The sequence below is a fragment of the Tiliqua scincoides genome, chromosome 2 (assembly GCF_035046505.1).
Source record: "Tiliqua scincoides isolate rTilSci1 chromosome 2, rTilSci1.hap2, whole genome shotgun sequence".
In the NCBI taxonomy this organism is placed as follows: domain Eukaryota; kingdom Metazoa; phylum Chordata; class Lepidosauria; order Squamata; family Scincidae; genus Tiliqua; species Tiliqua scincoides.
Window position 1 is genome coordinate 136,064,604 of NC_089822.1, and position 19,575 is coordinate 136,084,178.

At 45.0% G+C, this 19,575-nt stretch overlaps 1 protein-coding gene across 1 annotated transcript; it reads right to left on the reverse strand.

Moving 5' to 3' along the window:
- Positions 1-167: 167 nt before the first annotated feature.
- LOC136638815 (elastase-1-like) lies at positions 168-19,363 on the reverse strand. The gene is made up of 5 exons (XM_066612843.1): positions 18,907-19,363; positions 10,046-10,247; positions 4,566-4,831; positions 1,846-1,976; positions 168-410 (listed from the first exon to the last, which is right to left on the reverse strand). The coding sequence occupies exons 1-5, from the start codon at positions 19,361-19,363 to the stop codon at positions 168-170; spliced, it is 1,299 nt and encodes a 432-aa protein (XP_066468940.1).
- Positions 19,364-19,575: the final 212 nt, after the last annotated feature.

Below are 19,575 nucleotides of genomic sequence, written 5' to 3' on the forward strand. Positions count from 1 at the left end.
ACATATCCTTTTTGTGTTCCCATTTTTAAAGTATGTTAATTTTTTTTAATCTATGGGGGAGTAATTAAACATAAAAAGCCAAAAGCTAGGTGGTTGCTTTCAAAAAATAAAGAATCTTGCTAAAAATACTTGCTGAGATCAGTCTTATACAACACAGAGAGACTTCTTCATAGAACAAGAAACAGGGTTACCAAGACCACAGTCCAAAAAATCAGAACATGTGGAATGCTTACACAGGTGGTTTTGCGAGAATTAAGATGCAACTCTAGCCATCTTCTGTATTTGGGTACCAGTGTAAAGACTCCTGACTCGTTTGATAGACCACAGTCAGTGCCAAAGCTGGTGATTCCAATTAGATAAAAATTTGTGGCATTTGGGAAATGGCACATCAGAGGTCCACCGCTGTCTCCCTGGAATAAGAAAAATTGGAGACTCTTTGAATCTTGCTCATAATAAGATGTAGTTCAATTATACAGGACGATTGTGAGCCAACCAGTCAGTGTTACGCATATCATTAACCGTCAAAACAAAATACTTAAACTGAGAAAATATGGATGAATCTAGAAAGACTGAATTTAATAATCTTACTGTGGTTAGAGTGCACTACCTCTGAGTCAGATGGTCATGACTGCTCTGGAAATTCCTGCTTCAGAAGCGGTATACTTACCCTAAAAGTCAACTGTGGATGCAGGAATGTATAATGTTCCATACAGTGTAAACATTTCATAGCAAGGCTTTATGTACATAGATACTGTGACTAATTGTTTACTATTACAGTTTTTGCCTCTTCTCTTTTGCCTCTTCAAGGCTTCAACTCACTCCTTCTTTAAACATACAATAAAGCCATATTGGCAACCCATTTAAATGCTATAGGTAGAGTTATGGTTTTCCTTGACAATTTTGCCAGTTCTTCAGTCATGACCTGTGTTGCCCTTGTTACTATAATCAGAATCCCAAGTACTGTAGTGGGAGACACGTCCAACTGTGGGTCCAATCCTATCAAAATTTCCAGTGCCAATGCAGCTGTGCCAATGGGGTGTGTGCTGCATCCTGCGGGGGTGAGGGCAGTCACGGAGGCCTCCTCAAGGTAGGGGAACATTTGCTCCCTAACCTCAGGGCTGTATTGAGGCTGCATCTGCACTAGAAAGTTGAATAGGATTGGGCCCTCAGTCAAGTTTCATGTGGTCTGTTGGCAGTTTTGATCAAATAGCCTTTAGAATGAGTCTAAACTAATTTTCACTCAGAGCCAAAAGACCATTTGAACCCATAGGCACAAATTAGTCTACTCTTATTTCCTTCTGTTGAGAATATTTGGATCAGTTTGCTTCCATCCAAAACAGACAATTTGGAATCTTTGTCCTAAATATTCACTAACATTTACTCCTGCATCATAATTGTTATGGTTGACACCACATTAAAAAAAGGAATAAACTGGTCTTTAAAACAATGGTGACATGTCAACTTAAACAGAAATTATGGTGCCACTTTATTATTACACTTACAACTATATCAAATACAGTTTTCACTTCCAAATCTTCCACTCTTGTGTTTTAAGAACAAACTGTATTCCCATGGGTAAGAAACTATATTTGTACAGTGTTTTCTGCATAGTGGGTGCTTTATAAATAATGAATTACAATTAGAAATATATAATGTTGTGGCCTGACTTGTATTCTAACATTACCAATGTCTATTTTCTCACATAAAGTGAGCAAAGACATTATTTTCCAAGTTTACCTACTCCTTCAGTGCTACTTCGAAATGGTCCTAGATGGCACAGTCTGGACTAGAAACTGCCAATATGTGTTGGCAATTTGTTTAAAATTGGACTTAACTTCATTTTACCTGACAGGTATTTCCGCTTTCAGAGCCAGCACAAACCATATTCCTTGTTAATTTCTCCCCATACCATTTTTTACAGATGTGTTCTGGAACAATCTTCACTTGAGCTTCTTGTAATATATGTCTACTTCTACCTGCAATGAAGATAACAGAGTGCTGGTAGTATGCTTGTGTTTATTAAACTTCTCTAATACGAAGACCAAAAGCCAAGAATACTGGGTGTAGCAGCTCTTCAGCCAGTATAGGTCGCCAAAGTCTAATGCACCAGCCCCATTTCTAAGGCATCCTAATAATAATAATAATAATTAATAACTAGGTATTTATATACCACCTTTCTGGTCATCTGATTACTCCTCTGACTTTATTCAAGGTGGTTTACCCAGGCAGGCGTTTCTAAATCCTTCAAGGGGATTTTTACAATCATAGAAGGTTCTCTCTTTCAAGAACCACACAACATTTCAGATGGATCTTCCTGGTCTGATCTCACTTCTGGCCTCCAGTTGCCTCCCACGCAGGCTGACAAGCAGCTCCTTTATCTTTCACATGGAGGGCAGCCAAGACACTTCTAATAACTATGCATTAACTGCTACAAAGATCCATGGACAATGCATTTGGAAATCTTTGAAGTCCAAGAGGCAGCTAAGTAAGGGCCCAATCCTATCCAACTTTCCAGCACCAGGGTAGCCACAATGCAGCCCTGAGGTAAGGGAACAAATGTTCCCATACCTTGAGGAGGCCTCCAAGACTGCCTCCCCAACACAGGAAACAGTGAATACCCTATAGGCACAGCAGCACTGGCATTGGAAAATTGGATAAGATTGGGCCCTAAATTGCTTGGGGGATCCAACCAGGTAAAATCTACATAAACCATGCTAATACTACAGTTTAGTCCTTGGTATATAGCTTGTATTACATGGGAATAGGATTTTCATGTTTTTAGTATGGAATACACACAGCACTGGTTACATATTAGATGTCTCTTGGAAGTCCTTCAAAACAGGTGTTGTGAAGCTCTTTTCATGAGAGCTTAGTTTGCTGAGCATAGTTGCTGATGATCTTGAGTGAAACAGTTAATTTTATAGTAGACTTTTCTTGCTACTCTTGACTGCTTTCAAGAGGTGGCTGGAAGAGCTCTCTTTCAGTGATCAGTGCCCTGACAAGATACTGAACATGAACCATTTTGCACATAATAATTTGCATTATTATTATTAAAAAATGAATTTTGCCCTGCTTTTCTGCCACCCGATTGGCAGATTAAAAACAACTATATAGTTTATAGTCTCAAACTATAAAGTATGAATGCAGCAAATGTATATCACTGTCCTAGACAGACAGATCAGATAACTATGATTGGCAGCAGCTTCCTATTTGAGAGCTCACTCTACAAACCTGGATTTCTTAGGGTGTGGAATTAACCACGTATGTACTCATAGCAGAGGAACTTTAGAAATCATCTAAAGGTCCAATCCTAGACAACTTTCCAGTACTGAAGCAGCTCCAAGGGAAGGGAACAAACATTTCCTTACCTTGAGGAGGCTTCTGTGACAGCCCCTCCCCCTGCAGGATGAAGCATATGCTCTGTTGGCATGGCTGCATCAGTGCTGGAAAGTTGGAGAGGACTTCTGACAATCACTTCTAACAATTGTGTTACCTGGTTGCCCCACTGCGTGGTGAGATGTTCTAAGGGCAGCACTGACTGATTCTCACTTCCTTTGGAGAAGAAATTGCTAGAGACTTATGGTATCTTTATAATATTTATTTTATTTCCAAATGTACATAATGATCATTGGAGGAAATTATATAGCAGAGCACCTCTTACATTTCTACATAATATGTTTTTGTACCCTGAAAGTGCTAACTTTCAGCTTTCTCTTAGCTTCCAATTCAAGATGTCAACCATTCTTCTCTGCTTCAGCTCATAAACTTCTTGAAACTCTTGAAACATGTGTTAAAAGGTGGTTGTGGGAATGGGTCTATTATCTCTGCTCTTCTGATCATTTCTAGGTTATATGGCATTTTACTAAGCTCTAATGCAATATCTCATTGTTCAATGGAAGTTTCTTAAGACAGAATCAGGAGGCACTACCAGTTAATGCTTTTGTCCATTCCTAGTCATCCTATCAATTGGTTCAGAGCAAAGTTTGAATACTAGGCTTATTCACGCATTGAATTCTCAGTTCAAGACAATAAATTAGTTTAAAATTTGGCATCTAGGTTATCTTAGGAACTACCTTCTTCTAAGCTACCTACCTAGCCTGCCCTCAGGTCATCTGAGGGGGCTCTCCTTCAAGTGCCACATTTGTCCCAAATTGGAGGGATGGCAGTGTAGGGGCAAGCCTTCTCTGTAGTGGCACCATAACAAAGGAATTTCCTTCTGGGAGAATTACCCCTTCCCTCATGACTTTTCAGTAAGGGCTAAAACATGTCTGTTTCATCTGGCATTTGGATGATGGTTGAATGTCTGTCTTCTGCACCTCTGAAATAGTGCTGTGGCTTGGCTGCTTCTTTAAAGACCAAATACTCCCCCCCCCCCATGGCTCTACTGTGTGTGTGTTTGTTTTTAATGTTGTTACTTATTTACATTTATTGTACATTTATTGTAGAACTTAATTACTTAGTACATTTATTGTAGAACTTTGTAAGCCATCTAAGCCATTTGCTTTGACATGAGAAAGGTTGGATATAAATTTTTCTAATAATAATGGAAAAAATGAAATATTTACCTTTGTCCTTTGTGAGGCCCCATCCAGTTACATAACACGAGTTCATACGAGTCACAAGAACAGAAGCTTTAGGTAAGCAGATAGGCTGGATATAATCACTGTACTCTATAGTTCTGATTAGTTTCAACAAGGCAATATCATTTTCAAAGCTATTTTTCCCATAATCAGAATGGATTGTGATAGCACTGACCCGGGACATTACCATTTGAGACTGGTATCTATCAAGACGATGGATTCCAATCACAACCCTCCAAAGTTCTGGGTCCCTAAGAGAGAAGAAAATCCTTTGCAGAGTCTGTGTGTTATTCCAAGTAGTCCCTGACTTAACAACATGCAACTTACAGACATACCAACTTAAGGACAGCTGAGTCACACTTTTGCGCAGGTGGAGCCTGCTCTGATGTTTTTGCACAGATGTGATACTGCTGGCTTTTGAGGGGGAGAGACATACCACATTTTGGAGAAGCAGAAGTGGTGGGTAAAGGTGAGCCAGTACAGTAGTGTCCTCTTGTCCCTCTTCAACTAATACAAATGCAAATTGTAACTTGTACAATGCAACTAATACAACTGCAGGTTCCCCCTCCCCCCAAAGCTGGTCTTATGCAACAGAAAAAGGGTTACCACACAGTGCATATTCACCAGGGTGTGAATTATCTATTTTATAGATTATTTACAGACATTTCTATACTGTTTTTCAAACACTGCAGAAAACTGTTGACTATTTTGTTTATGTCATATAAATAATGTTTCAACTTAAGTACAGGTCCAACCTTGTTATACATGGATTTTTTGTACATGGATTTGACTCAACAGGAACGGCCACTGTTGTACCGGGGGGGGGGGGGCTGATGGGGCAAATGCCCCGAGCATCGACCCTCCAGGGGTGCCTCTCGGAGCCTTGCCCCTGCCCCCCAGTGCCCAGGAGCACTGTGGAGAGGCCACCCAGGAGCGCTGCAGAGAGGCACTGACACTCTAGGGCAGGGGTACCCAAACCCCAGCCCTGGGGCCACTTGCGGCCCTCAAGGCCTCTCAATGCGGCCCTCAGGGAGCCCCCAGTCTCCAATGAGCCTCTGGCCCTCCAGAGATTTGTTGCAGCCCGCACTGGCCCAACACAACTGCTCTCAGCGTGAAGGCAACTGTTTGACCTTTTTGCGTGAGCTGTGGGATGAGGGCTTCCTCCACTGCTTGCTGTTTCATGTCTGTGATGCAGTAGTGGCAGCAAAGGAAAGGCCAGCCTTGCTTTGTGCAAGGCCGTTTATAGGCCTTGAGCTATTGTAAGACCTTCATTCATTCATATCGGTTCATCTTTAATATATTCATTTATGTAAACTTATGCAAATTTATTAAAATTTTAAATGTAAATTAATTATTTCTTTCCCCGGCCCCCAACACATTGTCAGAGAGATGATGTGGCCCTCCTGCCAAAAACTTTGGACACCCCTGCTCTAGGGCACCCATTTTGTCGTCTCCTATAAAGGAGGAGGGGAGGGGGCAGCCCAGTTGGCGCCGATGCTGCCTGGGAGGCTGCTTCCCGCTGCCTCCCAGGAGCGCTCCTGGGTGCCCCTGCTCCACCTCGGAGGGCATCCCTCCGAAGCGGAGGGGACGTTCCCGGCCCAGTCGCTCCTGCTTCGCCTCGGAGGGCGTTCCTCCGAGGCAGAGGGGAAGTGGCACACACCCCCTCCGACTTTGGAGGAGACACATGCCGCTTCCCGGCCCCCACGGAGCCTTCCACGCAGCTTGCAAGCTGCGCGGAGGTCTCCACTGCGGCGGTCTGGGGCTGCTGGAAGCAGCCCCAGACCGCTGCCATGGAGACCCCCGTGGCGCAGAAGGCTCTGTGGGGGCCTTGGCTGCCTCCTCCGTTCCCCATTGTTTTCAAAGGGGGAACGGAGGAGGCAGCTGCGTGGAAGTAATTGTGGTGACGATGACGTCACTATAATTACTTCCGGGTCAGGTGCATGGGGCATGGAGAAGGGGGTGAAACGGGGTGTGGGGGGCAGAATACTGGGGGTTGCCCTGGGCGTGGGGACCCCCAGGAATGCCACTGCGAATGGCCACTGCAAATGAGAAGGAATGTGCTGATCCCTAGAGAAGGGAAAAATGCATCCCTTTAAAATCACAGTTTACAAAACTGCTTGTCTTACTGCTGTAGAGAGACAGTCATGCAAGCAATTACAGGTATAACCTAATTATCCACTGATTTTTCACCAGTGGAAAAATCCACAGTTTTTCTATTTTCCATAGATTTTTGTATCTCTATGCCTTGACAATGGCAATTAAATTAAAGGAAAACAGTCCTTTAACAATAGCCTCTTTAATGTGAGAGAGGGCAGCTGGCTGACAATCCATCAATTAGTCTCTCTCTAGGGGCTTAGAAAGGCTTCACTCAGAGCCAATGACCCCTCCTTTCCCCCTGAGCACATGAAAGAAAGAACTTTGCTCTTCTAAGCACCTAGAGAAGGACTGATTGATGGATTGTCTGCCTAATGACTTTGTTTTACATCACAAAGGTCAGCAAGGCTGTTTTTAAATCATCTAGCAAAGGGACTTTGTTTTTTAAATGGATTTAAATGGAATGCTAACTGAGTAAGAGGCACTTTTTGAAGTGGGTGCTCCTCTTTTATTTAGCAGGGGGAGAGTAACTGGCCCACCTCACCCCAGCAGTGTCTTTTCTAGTGGCTGCCTACTGGTGTTCTTTTGCATCTTTTTAGATTGTGAGCCCTCTTGGGACAGGGAGCCATTAGATATTTGATTTTTCTTTGTAAACAGCTTTGTGAACTTTTTGTTGAAAAAACTTTTTGTTATCAGTATTATTATTATTATTATTATTATTATTATTATTAATTTGCTTTAATGTGATTTTTGCCATCCAAGTGAGTTCTGGGAATGGAATCCTCGCGAATAATGAGATTCAACATGTATAGACCTCCAGAACCTAACCTCTAACTAGGGGACTTCCTGTACTTGACCCTGTGAAATATATTAATTGTCTCACTTTGCACCCTGTATAACAGCAAGAAACAGAGTTATGCTGCAATCCTAACCACACTTTCCTGAGAGTAAGCCCCATTGAACAGAATAGGACTTACTTCTAAGTAGACCTGGTTAGGATTGTGCTCTTAGCCTGATTAAACAGGAGAGGAATAAGGGCCCAATCCTATGCAGTGCACGCTGACTCACCACTGGCGCACAAGGTCGCAAATGTGCCATAAGGCATGTTTTGCAGGTTCTAGCACCTGTGCTAGCCCAGCTCTGGGTTAGCGCTGGTGGAGCACCAGAGCTCTGCCACTTGGCAGTCTCGTGGACTGCTGAGCAGTGGAGAGGTAGGTGGGGGGAGGCGGGAGAATTTGTTCCGGGGTGGGGAGAGGGGGAGGGAGGACGGGGAGATGGTGGGGAGGAGGCAGAACCAGTGGAGCTTTGCTCCACTGAATTCAGAGCCTCCATGTCAGGCTGGCCGCCCAACACGGCATTCTACTCTGACCTTCAGGTTGACAAGAATCAAGTAGCCCAATTGCAGGGCTACTCACTTTACCCAGGGGAAGGGGATGAAAATCTCTTTCTCCCAAGGAGGAGGCGGTGGCTGCCTGGAGCACAGTGGATGCAGCAACAGCCTTTTTTGGCACTTCTGCAGCCCCGCACTCTGGGCAGCTCAGTATTGGGCTGTAAGTTTGCTCCAGGCAATAAAAGCAATATAACAAATAAATGCAGCACTGATCAAGCTCAGAACATTCAACAGTAATGCCACTTCGGCTCTCCTGCAACCAAATCTGGAATTTTGACATATCACACTTTAAAATAAGGAAACATATGAAGTTTTTCCTAACTGCAGTTCAGTGAGTGGTTGATTTTATGGTGGCAATTATCCCATGGTGATTCTGTGCAGAATTGGGGGAGGCTATAAATGGTAAGGAGGCTTCCATCTATAAATGAAAGTCTTGTCCTGATAACAATTAAAAAAAAACACAACACTTCACAAATGAAATGTAAAAAGAAAATACAGGAGGTGAAGAAAGATTTTGAAGAGCATATGGTGAGCAACATTAAGGGAAATGATAAAAGTTTTTTTCAAAAATACTAGAAGCAGTCAGCCTACTGGATGGAAGGGGGAAGAGGAAATAAAAGGGGACCAGGAGATTGCAGAGAAATTAGTTATTTGCACCTGTCTTCACAGCACAAGAGCTTGGTCAGATACTGCAATCTGAACAGCTCTCCTTGGAAAGGTGACGAACAATTAAGTCAAATAGAGCAGTGATCTTTTTGTGCCATGACCCAACAAATAAAAAAAATGAAGTATGAGGCTGGGAACCCACTCCTGTCACCAACCTGCTCCTGCACTGTTGTCACCCACTTCCTGCCCCGTTCCATTCCAAACTGGGGGAATGGGCAGCAAAATGGTGGGTGTTCTTCAGCGTAAGGATGTGTACAGTGATGAACACTGGGGCAAGAAATCAAAATTTCACATATAAACAGACGGGTTCTGAGTTGTATGTGACAGATCAGGAGAGAGATCTTAGGTGATGGACTGCTTGATGAACATGTCAACCCAAGGTGCGTCAGCTGTGAAAAAGGCCAATTCCATTCACCAATAAAGGGGAGGAAAGATTGAGAATAAAACAGCCAATATTATGATGTCATTTTACAAATCAATAGTTAAGGTCACATCACATCTGGAGTATTGTGCCGAATTCTGGTTGCCACATTTCAAAAATAATATAGTGGAACTGAAAAAGGTGCAGAACAAAGCAATCAAAATGATTAGTGAACTTCCATTCCAAGGAAACTCTAGAATATTTGGGCTCTTCAGTCCAGAAAGAAGGTGCCGAAGTGGAGGGACACAACAAGATTGGCAGTCCATTCCTAACCTGTGCTGGAACAGGCAGGCCAATTGGCCTGCACTATATACAGTGCAAGTTAGGAGGTGGCAACTTGAGGTAAGGAGATTTTTTCCCCTTACCCTGTGTCAAGCCCCAGCCACTCCTGTGGGGCTACTTGGATCTGTGCCAATGAATTTTGGTATCCTTGGGGATTACAGGAACAGATACCAAGGGCCAACCTGTATATATAATGCATGTTCTTTTGAACTATCTGCCTATTTCATGGAGGTTAAATGCAGGACCTTGGAAATGAACTTTCTGTGTCCTTACTGTAGCTAAAAGATTTATATAACAACACTGGAAGGACCAGTGCCTCCCTATTATTATTCAATGAATTGAGGACCTTTCAGCCTTAACATCTGAACATATTGCATATAAACTGCAATTAAAGATACAGTAGATTATTTTTGGACATTTGGAAGCCTTTCTTAGATTTATGTATAGATTGCTTAATTTTTATGCATTCAATTTATGTACATTTTTCTTGATTTGACTTTTTTGTGGATTTTATGTTCTAGGTTTCATTTCTGCACATTCATTTATTAAAAAAGGGGAAGGAAAATATAAACGAAAAGGGAAAGAAAAAATTTAGAATGGAAGAATACCTACCTCACAAGGTTAACACAGTGTGCTGCAGTCACCACTACATTGTTATTAATTAAAGATCCACCACATACATGGTTATATCCTTTCCCAAACTGGTAAACTTGAAGACTAATTTGCCATGGCCATGCCCCAACTTCAGCATCACGTCCACCGACAATCCGAGTGCCTGCTATTATTTCATCCAGAGCAGGCCTTTCTCCACATTCTAGAAATCAAAACGTAGCTATAGTAGTGAAATGTAACATCTGTGTCTTATAAAATACAATCTGCATGCAGCAACATCATTTAAAGTAGACTCTAACAGCTCGATTCTATCCTCAAGACACTCCAGTGTATCTCACATACTTCAATGCAATGACAACCCTGCCAGCGCAGAAGTCCTTCCAATAATGAATGTGCCACAGACACCAATGTACCAGTAACACCAGGAAAACGCTGGTGACATAGCTTGGATGCTGGAGCAACTTCACCAGAAGAGAGGTTAAACCAGGAGATTGAGACAGGATGTGGGGAAATTGGTGCACACTATCTTCCCTCTGGACAATGGACATGCCCTCAACATCAGAAAAGTGCTATGCCAATGACAGGACTGACACAGGTAGGAATAAGCCCATAAGGAACAGTGGGAAAGGGAAGAATACCGAAATGTTATCTCCCACCACCCCTGTGCCTGGCCCATCTCACACCACAATAGGACATAGAATACAGTCTACTTTTGGCAGCCAATCACAACGCTCCACCCCTAGTTGATAAACCCCTTGTGAGGAGACTACTGCATAGATGAGGAAGTGTGTGGCACAGGGATGTATGACTCTGTTCTCTCAAAGAGGAGCTTTGGTGATGGGAACCATGGTAAAAGGATACTTGGTGCAAAAGGGAGCACTTTGCACAAACAATCTCATGACCCTCATAAAATGTATGGCAAGATATTGTGTTAATAAAGTACTTGTCTTCTCAAAATTCTTACTGCAGGTACTCTATCCAGAAGGATTCCAGACACAAAACACCCAAGTGAAACTCTCTATCTCACCACCCCAACAATTCACCCCAACAGTGCAATGAGGTCAATGCACCTCACACAGGTAAGCAGAGGCTCCCCGCAGGTGAAGATACCATGCAGACTCCAGGGAAGGCTACAACCTGCCTACCCAAAGTGACCAGCTGGTTTTAGCTGCTGCTTGGTGAGGTTGCTGACTATTTCTTCCAGTAAGTCCCCTGTGGCTTTGCAAACACCTTGACAGACAGTGAACCAATTGGTGCAGCCAGTCCTTCCTGGCACCTGTTCCTTGGCTATATGTTGGATAACTTGGAATGGCACCACAGCCTTGCTGGGAGGAGATAATTGACAATTCCACTTGTGTGTTTCCCTTAGTGTTCAATCACTAATATAGTTCAATAAAAACATTGACTGGACCACCCTTGTTGTCTCCTTGTCAGCAGGCAGGGATCCCTTGTTCCCACCTTGGTTGGTTCCTACCACAGGTGGCCTCCAGGGTGAAACTTGGCAGGGAGGGGCCTCTGGGCTCTTAGAGTGCAGCATCCTCACTCTGTGTCTTCTTGGGCTCTAATGGGAGGCACACTCCTCTATAGTTCCAAACCCACTGTTCTTTGTTTCCATTGGTCAAGGGAAACAGTGGCAGAGGAATGGGGGATAGCATAACAGCAATGTTGGCTGGTTCCAGCAATGATGCTATGGATAGGGGTGAGGGTGAGTATGGCTAGATGGTGGGCTGCTACAGTATGTTTCCTGCAGTTAGTGTCTTGTGTCACAAGTCAGCCCAGTGATTGACCCATAATAGTACTCTCTCTCATAGGTTCTGTGTGCTACAGCCTCCCAGTCAAGCAAACCTGTTTTGTGGTGGTGCAATATGTTCTGGATGAGGTGTGCATAGATTGTCTCCTGCTACAGTAAGGGGGCAGCTTTTTGTAGTAGCTGGTGTTGGTTCTAGATCTGCTTCCCTGTCTTGTCCTTGGCATGGGTGTTTCTGGCCAGTCATGCAGAATTGCTTTGCTGGTTAGTGCAAATCCTTGGCTGGATTCAAACCATCTTGTTCCCAGCCTCTATCCTTGAGCAGCAAGCTGCCAGCGTTCTGCTTGCAGCTCCCCTTGTGACTCAGCCCCAGACCTTCACCTGGCAAACAGGTTTCTTCCAATTGGTGAATACCTCCACAGGGACTCAAATCTTTATTGTGGAGGGGCTTGTGTGTTTGTTTCACATGGCTGCCGACTTTCAACAGAGCTGCTTTTCTAACCTTGTTCTGCTGTGCTCAAAAAGTATTTCTTGGAGGGGTGTGTTTGTGTGAGGATAAGGTGGCCTGGCTGAAGGGATTCCTAGCATTTATTTATCACATTTTTATACCAACCTTCTTCCAAAGAGCTCAAGGTGGTGTACATAGTTCCTCATCCCGTGAGGTAGGAAAGGCTGATAGGGACTGATCCAAGGTCACCTAGAAAGCTTCATGGCTGAGTGAGGATTTTAAACTGGATTTTCCTGATCTCCCAAACCACACACCGTCCTGGCATTTTTGCCTCTTTGCTGTTTGCCCTATAGCAGCTCCATATGGAGTGGGGGTGCTGTGGCGTCTGGCGGTTTTCTTGGGCATCACCTCATTGTTGGCAGAGATACCTGTTACTGTATTGGTTATTCCTAGTGGCTGATGTGGAGGCCCCCCCCCCCATCAACGGTCAGTCATTGGTCCTGAGTCTGTCCCACTTGCCAGCAATCCTCTGGCTGCCAGCTTTGGGGCTGGGTAGGTTCCTTTGGCTTTAGTGTGCTGCTGGCATGGCATCTGACTAGGATTTGGTAGTATGAGCCATTGTTTTAAACAGACTGGTTTGGCATAGCAGTTGTTGCTAGACTCCATCTCTTTGCAAAGTTAGGCAACCTAAAGGATTCTGTGAGCCTCTGAATAACCCACCATCATTATCAGACCAAAAGAATTCTACCATTTTTTAATACCATGGGGCTTTATTGATTGCATGCTTTGAGGACAATGTTTTAATTTAAACACTGGGCACTTCATGGGATTTACAGATGCTTCACCTTATTAGATATTCCAAATAACAGTGGATGTCAATCAAAACTTACTTCCATGTACATCATGGGATCACAGCTACTTAAATCATGCATGTTTGTTCATTTAAAATACTTAGGTCCCACCTTTCTGACATGAGGCTTTAACAACTGCTGACAATAGAAGAAAATTCATACACAGAATCAGATCTTCTTTTTCAAAGGCAGTAGTAATTGAAGATGGCACATACAAGGGGGATGCAGTGAACAGAGATGTTACACACTGCCCCAGCATCCAGGGCATTGTGTTACATGACGTCACTTCCAGGCTTTCCCTGGACAAGGGTGACTCATTGCTGTGACTTTGCATTGCCCATTCCTTCTCCTTGGGAGGTTCCCCTTCAAGGAGTCAGTACCTCCTCCACAACTAGGGTGGAGCCTTAGGGGCAGTCATGCACCCCCTTCTGGTGTAGTGCCCAGAGCAGTTGCCCCTCAGATTCCACCCTAGTTACAACTAGGGTGTTGTAACAACCCTAGTTACAACATCTCCCCAGTACTTAGATGTTTCAGCTGCTGCTCTTTTAATGCCTTGCAGTGCCAGGGGGAAATGCCCCACCTTCAGAAGTGTACTACTAGCAACCAGATTCAAGAAGTAGCAGAAATGTTTGTCCCTAGGAGGTGGGGCATCTTATCCCATCAGCTGGAGAGCCTGCAACTCCTGGCTTATCCCTATGGCAGTGATAGTTAAAGAAAGCTCTGTGGACAGTCGCAATTCTCCTTACTTCAGATGCTGCTCTGACCCCTTTACAAAACTTCCATGGTGTTAACACTTATTACATATGAATAACATTTCCAGCTGATTGTGGAAGACTTATGTTTCAGCAATGCTAAGTGATCCTGGTGTGGAAGTACCTACCAACAACACCCTGCAAACAAGACTGTGTAAATCATGAGCCAACCTTGGAGATGTGCCCTACTTTCCCTTTTCTTCTCTGAAACAAGGTCTCTTCCCCCTTTTCTTTCCAGCCTTTCTTAACTATGTTTTCACACTGTATGTGAACTGACTTTAATTATGGTGAACACAGGACCCTCCCATGAACCAAAAACTGAAACCATGGTTTGATGTGTTTTTTCAAATGATGGTTATAAAGGATTGGGCTGGTCTGGATTATACATTCCTGCCTGATTAAAGATGTGCATGCTCATACTGCACAAATTCCCAATACCTTCCCTCCTGATTACTTCTCCTAATTGAATGTGAAGGGAACGTCATCTTAAACTACCTCTCTGAACACACTGCTAAACCTCACCCACTGAGTTCCATCTCAGTGGCAGCTGAAGTAAGGAAGGACAAGAGTGGGGGAGGGAAAGGATTCCTATCTGCTAACAAAGTAACAAAAAGTGTGATCACATCAAAGCTTTTACTCAACAGTGTCAGAGATGGAGCAGCATCTGAATGATAACTCACGAGTGTTGTTGTCAAGTCATTCCATTCCAGCAGGGCTCTTGTACCTTTGTACATCATGTTACAGATGATCATATTAAAGATAGCAGAATAGCCAAGTGTCAGTGAGGTCTGCTTACATTTGGTATATCACTGCCTTTTGTGACAGAGGCTGTCTGGAAGAAGTAAGTCAGCAACCCCACAGAGGAACATCTGAGATCAAATTATTCACTGCTGCCAGACATGCTGTGGGCTTCCCAGGTGATCTACATGGCTGACTGTGTGAAGGGTCCTGTGTCCTCTGTTCCACTGGAAAGCTGCCTGTGGACAGCAAAGAGAGCAACAGAGACAGTAGGAAGGAATAAACAAAAGCAATACAGTATCAGGATGCATATCCTAAAGTTTGTGAGCAACAGTGGTGGCACCTGAGTATGCTTATGGTAGGGCCCTGTTGGATAAGAGAGTGCAGTAGCTAATTACCTTTCCCTCCTGTGTGGGTGGATGCAGCATAACTCTGCAAGTAATGAATGGGACTTACAGGTACAACTTTATGGAGTAGTTTTGGCATGAAGGTCTCCTGGTATCAGTGAAGTTGTGGCAAAGTCTGGAAATCCATGATGAGGGTGCTGGATTAGTAGCCTGTTCTGAATGTTCTGTTCTCTGTACGAACAGGTGCACAGCTTGGAAGCCGTCCTAGACTCACCAAGTGCAAGAGTTTGGCAACAGGATACAGGAATCTTTTTGTCTTGTGTGCTGTCAGAGACATGGGGGGGGGGGGCGCATATAGGAAGCTGGACTAGGAAGGTCCTTAGCCGGATCCAGCAGGGCTCTTCTTATGTCTTAAGTGGTGACTGACTAGGAAGGCTTTTGCCCAGCTACAGATGGTGTGTAAGCTGCAGTGGTACTTGAATCAGCAGAACCGATCCCAATGGTTCATGCCTCGGTATCATTTTGTTTAAATTACTGTAATATGCTCTATGTGGCTCTGCCCTTGAAAACAGTCTGGAAACTGCAATTAGTGCATTGGGTGATTCAGTGATTCAATTCCATCGCACTGCTGTTTCGGTGGCTGCAATGGCCAATTTCTGGGTCCAATTCAAGGTGTTCATTTTAACCTTTAAAGCCCCTTATTGCTTAGGACTCTTCTCCCACTTGTCTGTCCTGTTCCCTGAGATCCTCTTAAGGAGGGCCCTTTTCTGTCTGCTGCTCCTGACAGACATGGGGGGGGGGGCAGCAGCAAGAAGTATGACCTTCTTGTTGGAGGCACTGCAGTTATGGAACTCCCTCCCATATGAACTAGGAACGATTGCCTCCTTTGAAGTATTCCAGTAGAGTGAAAACTGTTCTGTTTCATTCAGCATTTTCATTATGATCTGGGTTCCATATGGAACTCTGGCCTTCAGGCAGCATATTGTCTAAATATTTTACTATTTGTTACTGCTGCCTTTTCTGTCATTTTATTACTATTGTTTATTGCTTAGTTTTATTGTGCCTTGCTGCTCTGCTTTTATGTGCCCACCTCTGCTTTGATTATTTTTACTGCTACTCAATATGATGCTTTTTTTTTTGCTCTCCCATTATGGTTTTATGTGTGTAGATGGCTTTTAAAAAATGTTTCTAATGAAGTTTTTAGGATACACTTTTTTGTTAATTGCCTCAGGCACCCCCATAAGTGGGGGAAAAGGTAGGGCAAACTTTTATGAAATAAAGTATAATTGAAACAGTCTCTAACTTCCAGTTTCTGGCCAAGATGATCGAGTGAGTGGTGGCATCTCAGCTACAGAAGTTTCAGGATGAAATAGATTAACTGGATCCCTTTCACTTTCAGACTGAGCTCTGGAATGAAAACAGCTTTGGGTGTCCTGCGGTCCAATCCCATCCAACATTCCAGCACTGATGCAGCTGTGATGCAGCCCCCAAATATACTTTGAGAAGGTCTCTGTGAGTGTTTCTTCACCTCAGGAAGCAGCACGTGTGCCTTTGGTATGGCTGCATCACCACTGGAAAGTTAGATAGGATTGGGCCCTGAGTTGATGATCTACACTGGGGACTACTTCCAGTTTGTCTTACTGGAACTCTCACTGGCATGTGACACCATTAACCATGGTGTCCTTCTGGGACATATGCTTGGGCTGGGTCTCCGAGGTACTGTTTTACAGTGGTTCAGGTCCTTTATGGCTCCTAGAAGATGGTATGGGGGACAACAGTTTGGCACCCTGGTTGTTGATATGTGGGGTGCCTTAAGGTTCTATTTTGTCCCATGTCTTGTTTAACATGAAATCCCTGGAAGTGATCATTCAGGTGTTTGGAGTGGGTGCCATCAATATGCAGATGACATCCAGCTCTACCTTTATAATCATCTAAAGCTGGAGGGGCTTATGAAATCCTGACAAAACAGGGCTAAGAGTCCTTCTGGATTCCCCACTGTGTTTGGATCATCATTGGTGGGGGGTGGCCAGTGGAGCCTTTTACCCAGCTGAGGTTGGTAGAGCAGCAGCTGCTGCTGTACTTGAGTTGATGGAAGCTAACCACAGTGGTCCATGCCTTGGTGATTTTGAGATGACCACTGAAATGTGCTCTACATTGGGCAACCCTTGAAGATTGCCTAGAACAGTGTTTCTCAAACTGTGGGTCAGAACCCACTAGGTGGGTCGTGAGCTCATTTCAGGTGGGTCCCTGAAAAAATAAAATATTTTACTTTTATCTATTAGACTTGATGCTACCATGGCATGTGACTGCATTTGGGGAGATGTTACAGACTTGTATTTTGAATAGGCTACTATGAATATGCTTTTAACAATGATCAATGGGACTTACTCCTGGATAAGTGTGGGCAGGCTTGCAGCCTAGGATTGTTAAAAATTTTCCCACTTGATGATGTCACTTCCGGTCATGACATCACTTCCAGTGGGTCCTGACAGATTCTCATTCTAAAAAGTGGGTCCTTTTGCTAAATGTGTGTGAGAACCAGGCCTAGAAGCTGCAGTTAGTGCAGAATGCAGTGGCATGTGCGGTCTTGGAGGCTAGGTGGTTTGATTCAGTTTGACTGAAGTTCCTGGTTCATTTCTGGGCCCAATTTAGGGTACTGCTTCTGATCTTTAAAACCCTACCTGGCATTTAAGGAACTACCTTTCCTCATATGAACTCCACCATCCCCTGGGGTTAGCTGAGCGGGCCCTGCTGTACATGACATCTCTGATGAAAGCCAGATTAGTGACACTGAGGGGGAAGGCCTTCTCTGTGGTAGCACCTCTGTTATGGAATTCCCTCCTGGTTGAGTTACATACAACACTCTTCTTGTTAGCCTTCAAGCAAGGGCAGAAAACTTTCTCTTTTGCTTGACTTTTCCTTCCTAATTTTTTTGTGGGGTCTTTGCAGTTTCTTGCTGTTCCTGTGCAGCAGCATTGTTCTTGCTGGTGTATTGTTTTTATTGCAGTTTTTTGCACTGTTGTGCATTTTTTTTACTCTTAAGGTTCCATCTTAAGTTCTACTATTTGGCAGCATAAGGTCTGTGATAGATGTGATAAAATGTGACATGATTGTTTGCGCAACTGGACCATTGCTGCAAACAGTGTGTGACTGCAGTGGCATGCCAGCAGCCCATCCACATCTCCTGGTGCCAGTAAGTCAGTGCAGGAGGTGAGCAGAATGGGGCTGGAAAGGGAGGTATGGGGAGGAGATCAGGATGGTGGATTGAGGAAGGGAGTTGTATCAGTGGCAATAGTGCCACTTCCTGGGGCCACTCAGATGAACCAGCTAAATTGCTGGCACAGATCCAATAGACACATGCAGGTGGCATGGAGTTTTACTCCTGGGAAAAGGAATATACCGTAGGTTTCTTTACTCTGAGGATACTCTGAGCCTGCCCCCCTTCAGATTGCAGCATGTGCTGCATCCACAGTGGGTCTGGTTATCTGACAGGCTCAGGCTATTAATGTACCAGCAGTTTTTGTAAGCAATCTTGAGCACCCCAGTACTGGAGAAGAAAGTGGGATAAAAATTGTTTACATAAATTCATAAGTAAAGCAATTCCATTGGTGCCCAAGAGCTGGAAGCATCTCCTATAGTTCAGATCAGCCCTTCACAGCAGATCCACGTGCCCTGACCTGAGTCCTGGGAAGGCACTAGGCGGCTGCGTTCTATGGGAGAACGTTCCATTCATCCCTGCCGGGAAGCGCTCTCAACCTGACAGCTCCATGAGGGGGGGGGTCAGAGGGGTCCACGCACACCACGTGATCCACCTGCACTAGAGGCTGCCGGGAAAAGTAATTCGTGAGGGTGTTTGAGGGCGAGTGTTTTCCACGCGCATGCGGACTAGGTGCGTGGCCACCTGGCTCGCCTCTGCTCCTTCGACGCTTCGTGCCTGTAGGGCCGCTGGGCACGGGGGGGGGGGAAGGCCTGGCTCACCGGTTGGAAAGATTACGAAGGACGGGAGGTTCAGCGGTTCCCCGAGCAGCACGAGGAGCGCCAAGGCAGACGCAGCCGCCAGCAGAAAGCACCGCTCCATCGTCTTTCGGGGAGGGCAAAATGGCGGGCGAGGCGACCGTCTGTCCGGCGGGGGGGAGACGTTAAGGGTCACGTGATGGCCGGGGCTCCTGCGGGGCACGTGCTTGGCGCGCGCCGCTCTGCAGTGTTCGCGGCTTCGTGCCTTTCCCTCAGCTTTTGAGGATACACGTGACAACGGGAGGGACGTCTGAACGCCGCCAGGCGAGAGCGGGGACGACGACACGACGCAGGACAGGCAGGGGCGCTCTTCCGAACACGTCGGGAGGCTCGCTTTACGATGGTGGGCAGCGCTTGCCAGAACGCCCTTGAGGGGACTGAGAGCCCGATGCATGCAGGTCTGCTCAGAAGTCAGTCCCATTATAGTCAGTGAGCCTACTCCCAGGAAAGTGTGGACAGGGTGGCAGCCTCAGTGCTAGGTAGAGAAGGGGTTGTTCTCCCTCTGGGCAGCTGGGGCTTGTTCAGGAGTGGGGGAGCCGCTCCCGCTGAGGTTCCCCCTTTGCGGCCAGTACTGAGGGAGCAGCCCTGAGCAGGTGTGCTGCGTTCTGTGTCACCTTGCCGAGAGGGGGGGTG

What these genes read in the sequence shown, in the direction of transcription:
- LOC136638815 (XM_066612843.1), bottom strand. Translation starts at nt 19,363, where the DNA reads ATGGGACTGACTTCTGAGCAGACCTGCATGCATCGGGCTCTCAGTCCC. An exon ending in CACTGTGTTAACCTTGTGAG is followed by an intron (nt 4,832 to 10,045) that starts GTAGGTATTCTT and finishes CTTCTCTCTTAG; the next exon opens with GGACCCAGAACTTTGGAGGG. An exon ending in AAAGCGGAAATACCTGTCAG is followed by an intron (nt 411 to 1,845) that starts GTAAAATGAAGT and finishes TTCTTATTCCAG; the next exon opens with GGAGACAGCGGTGGACCTCT.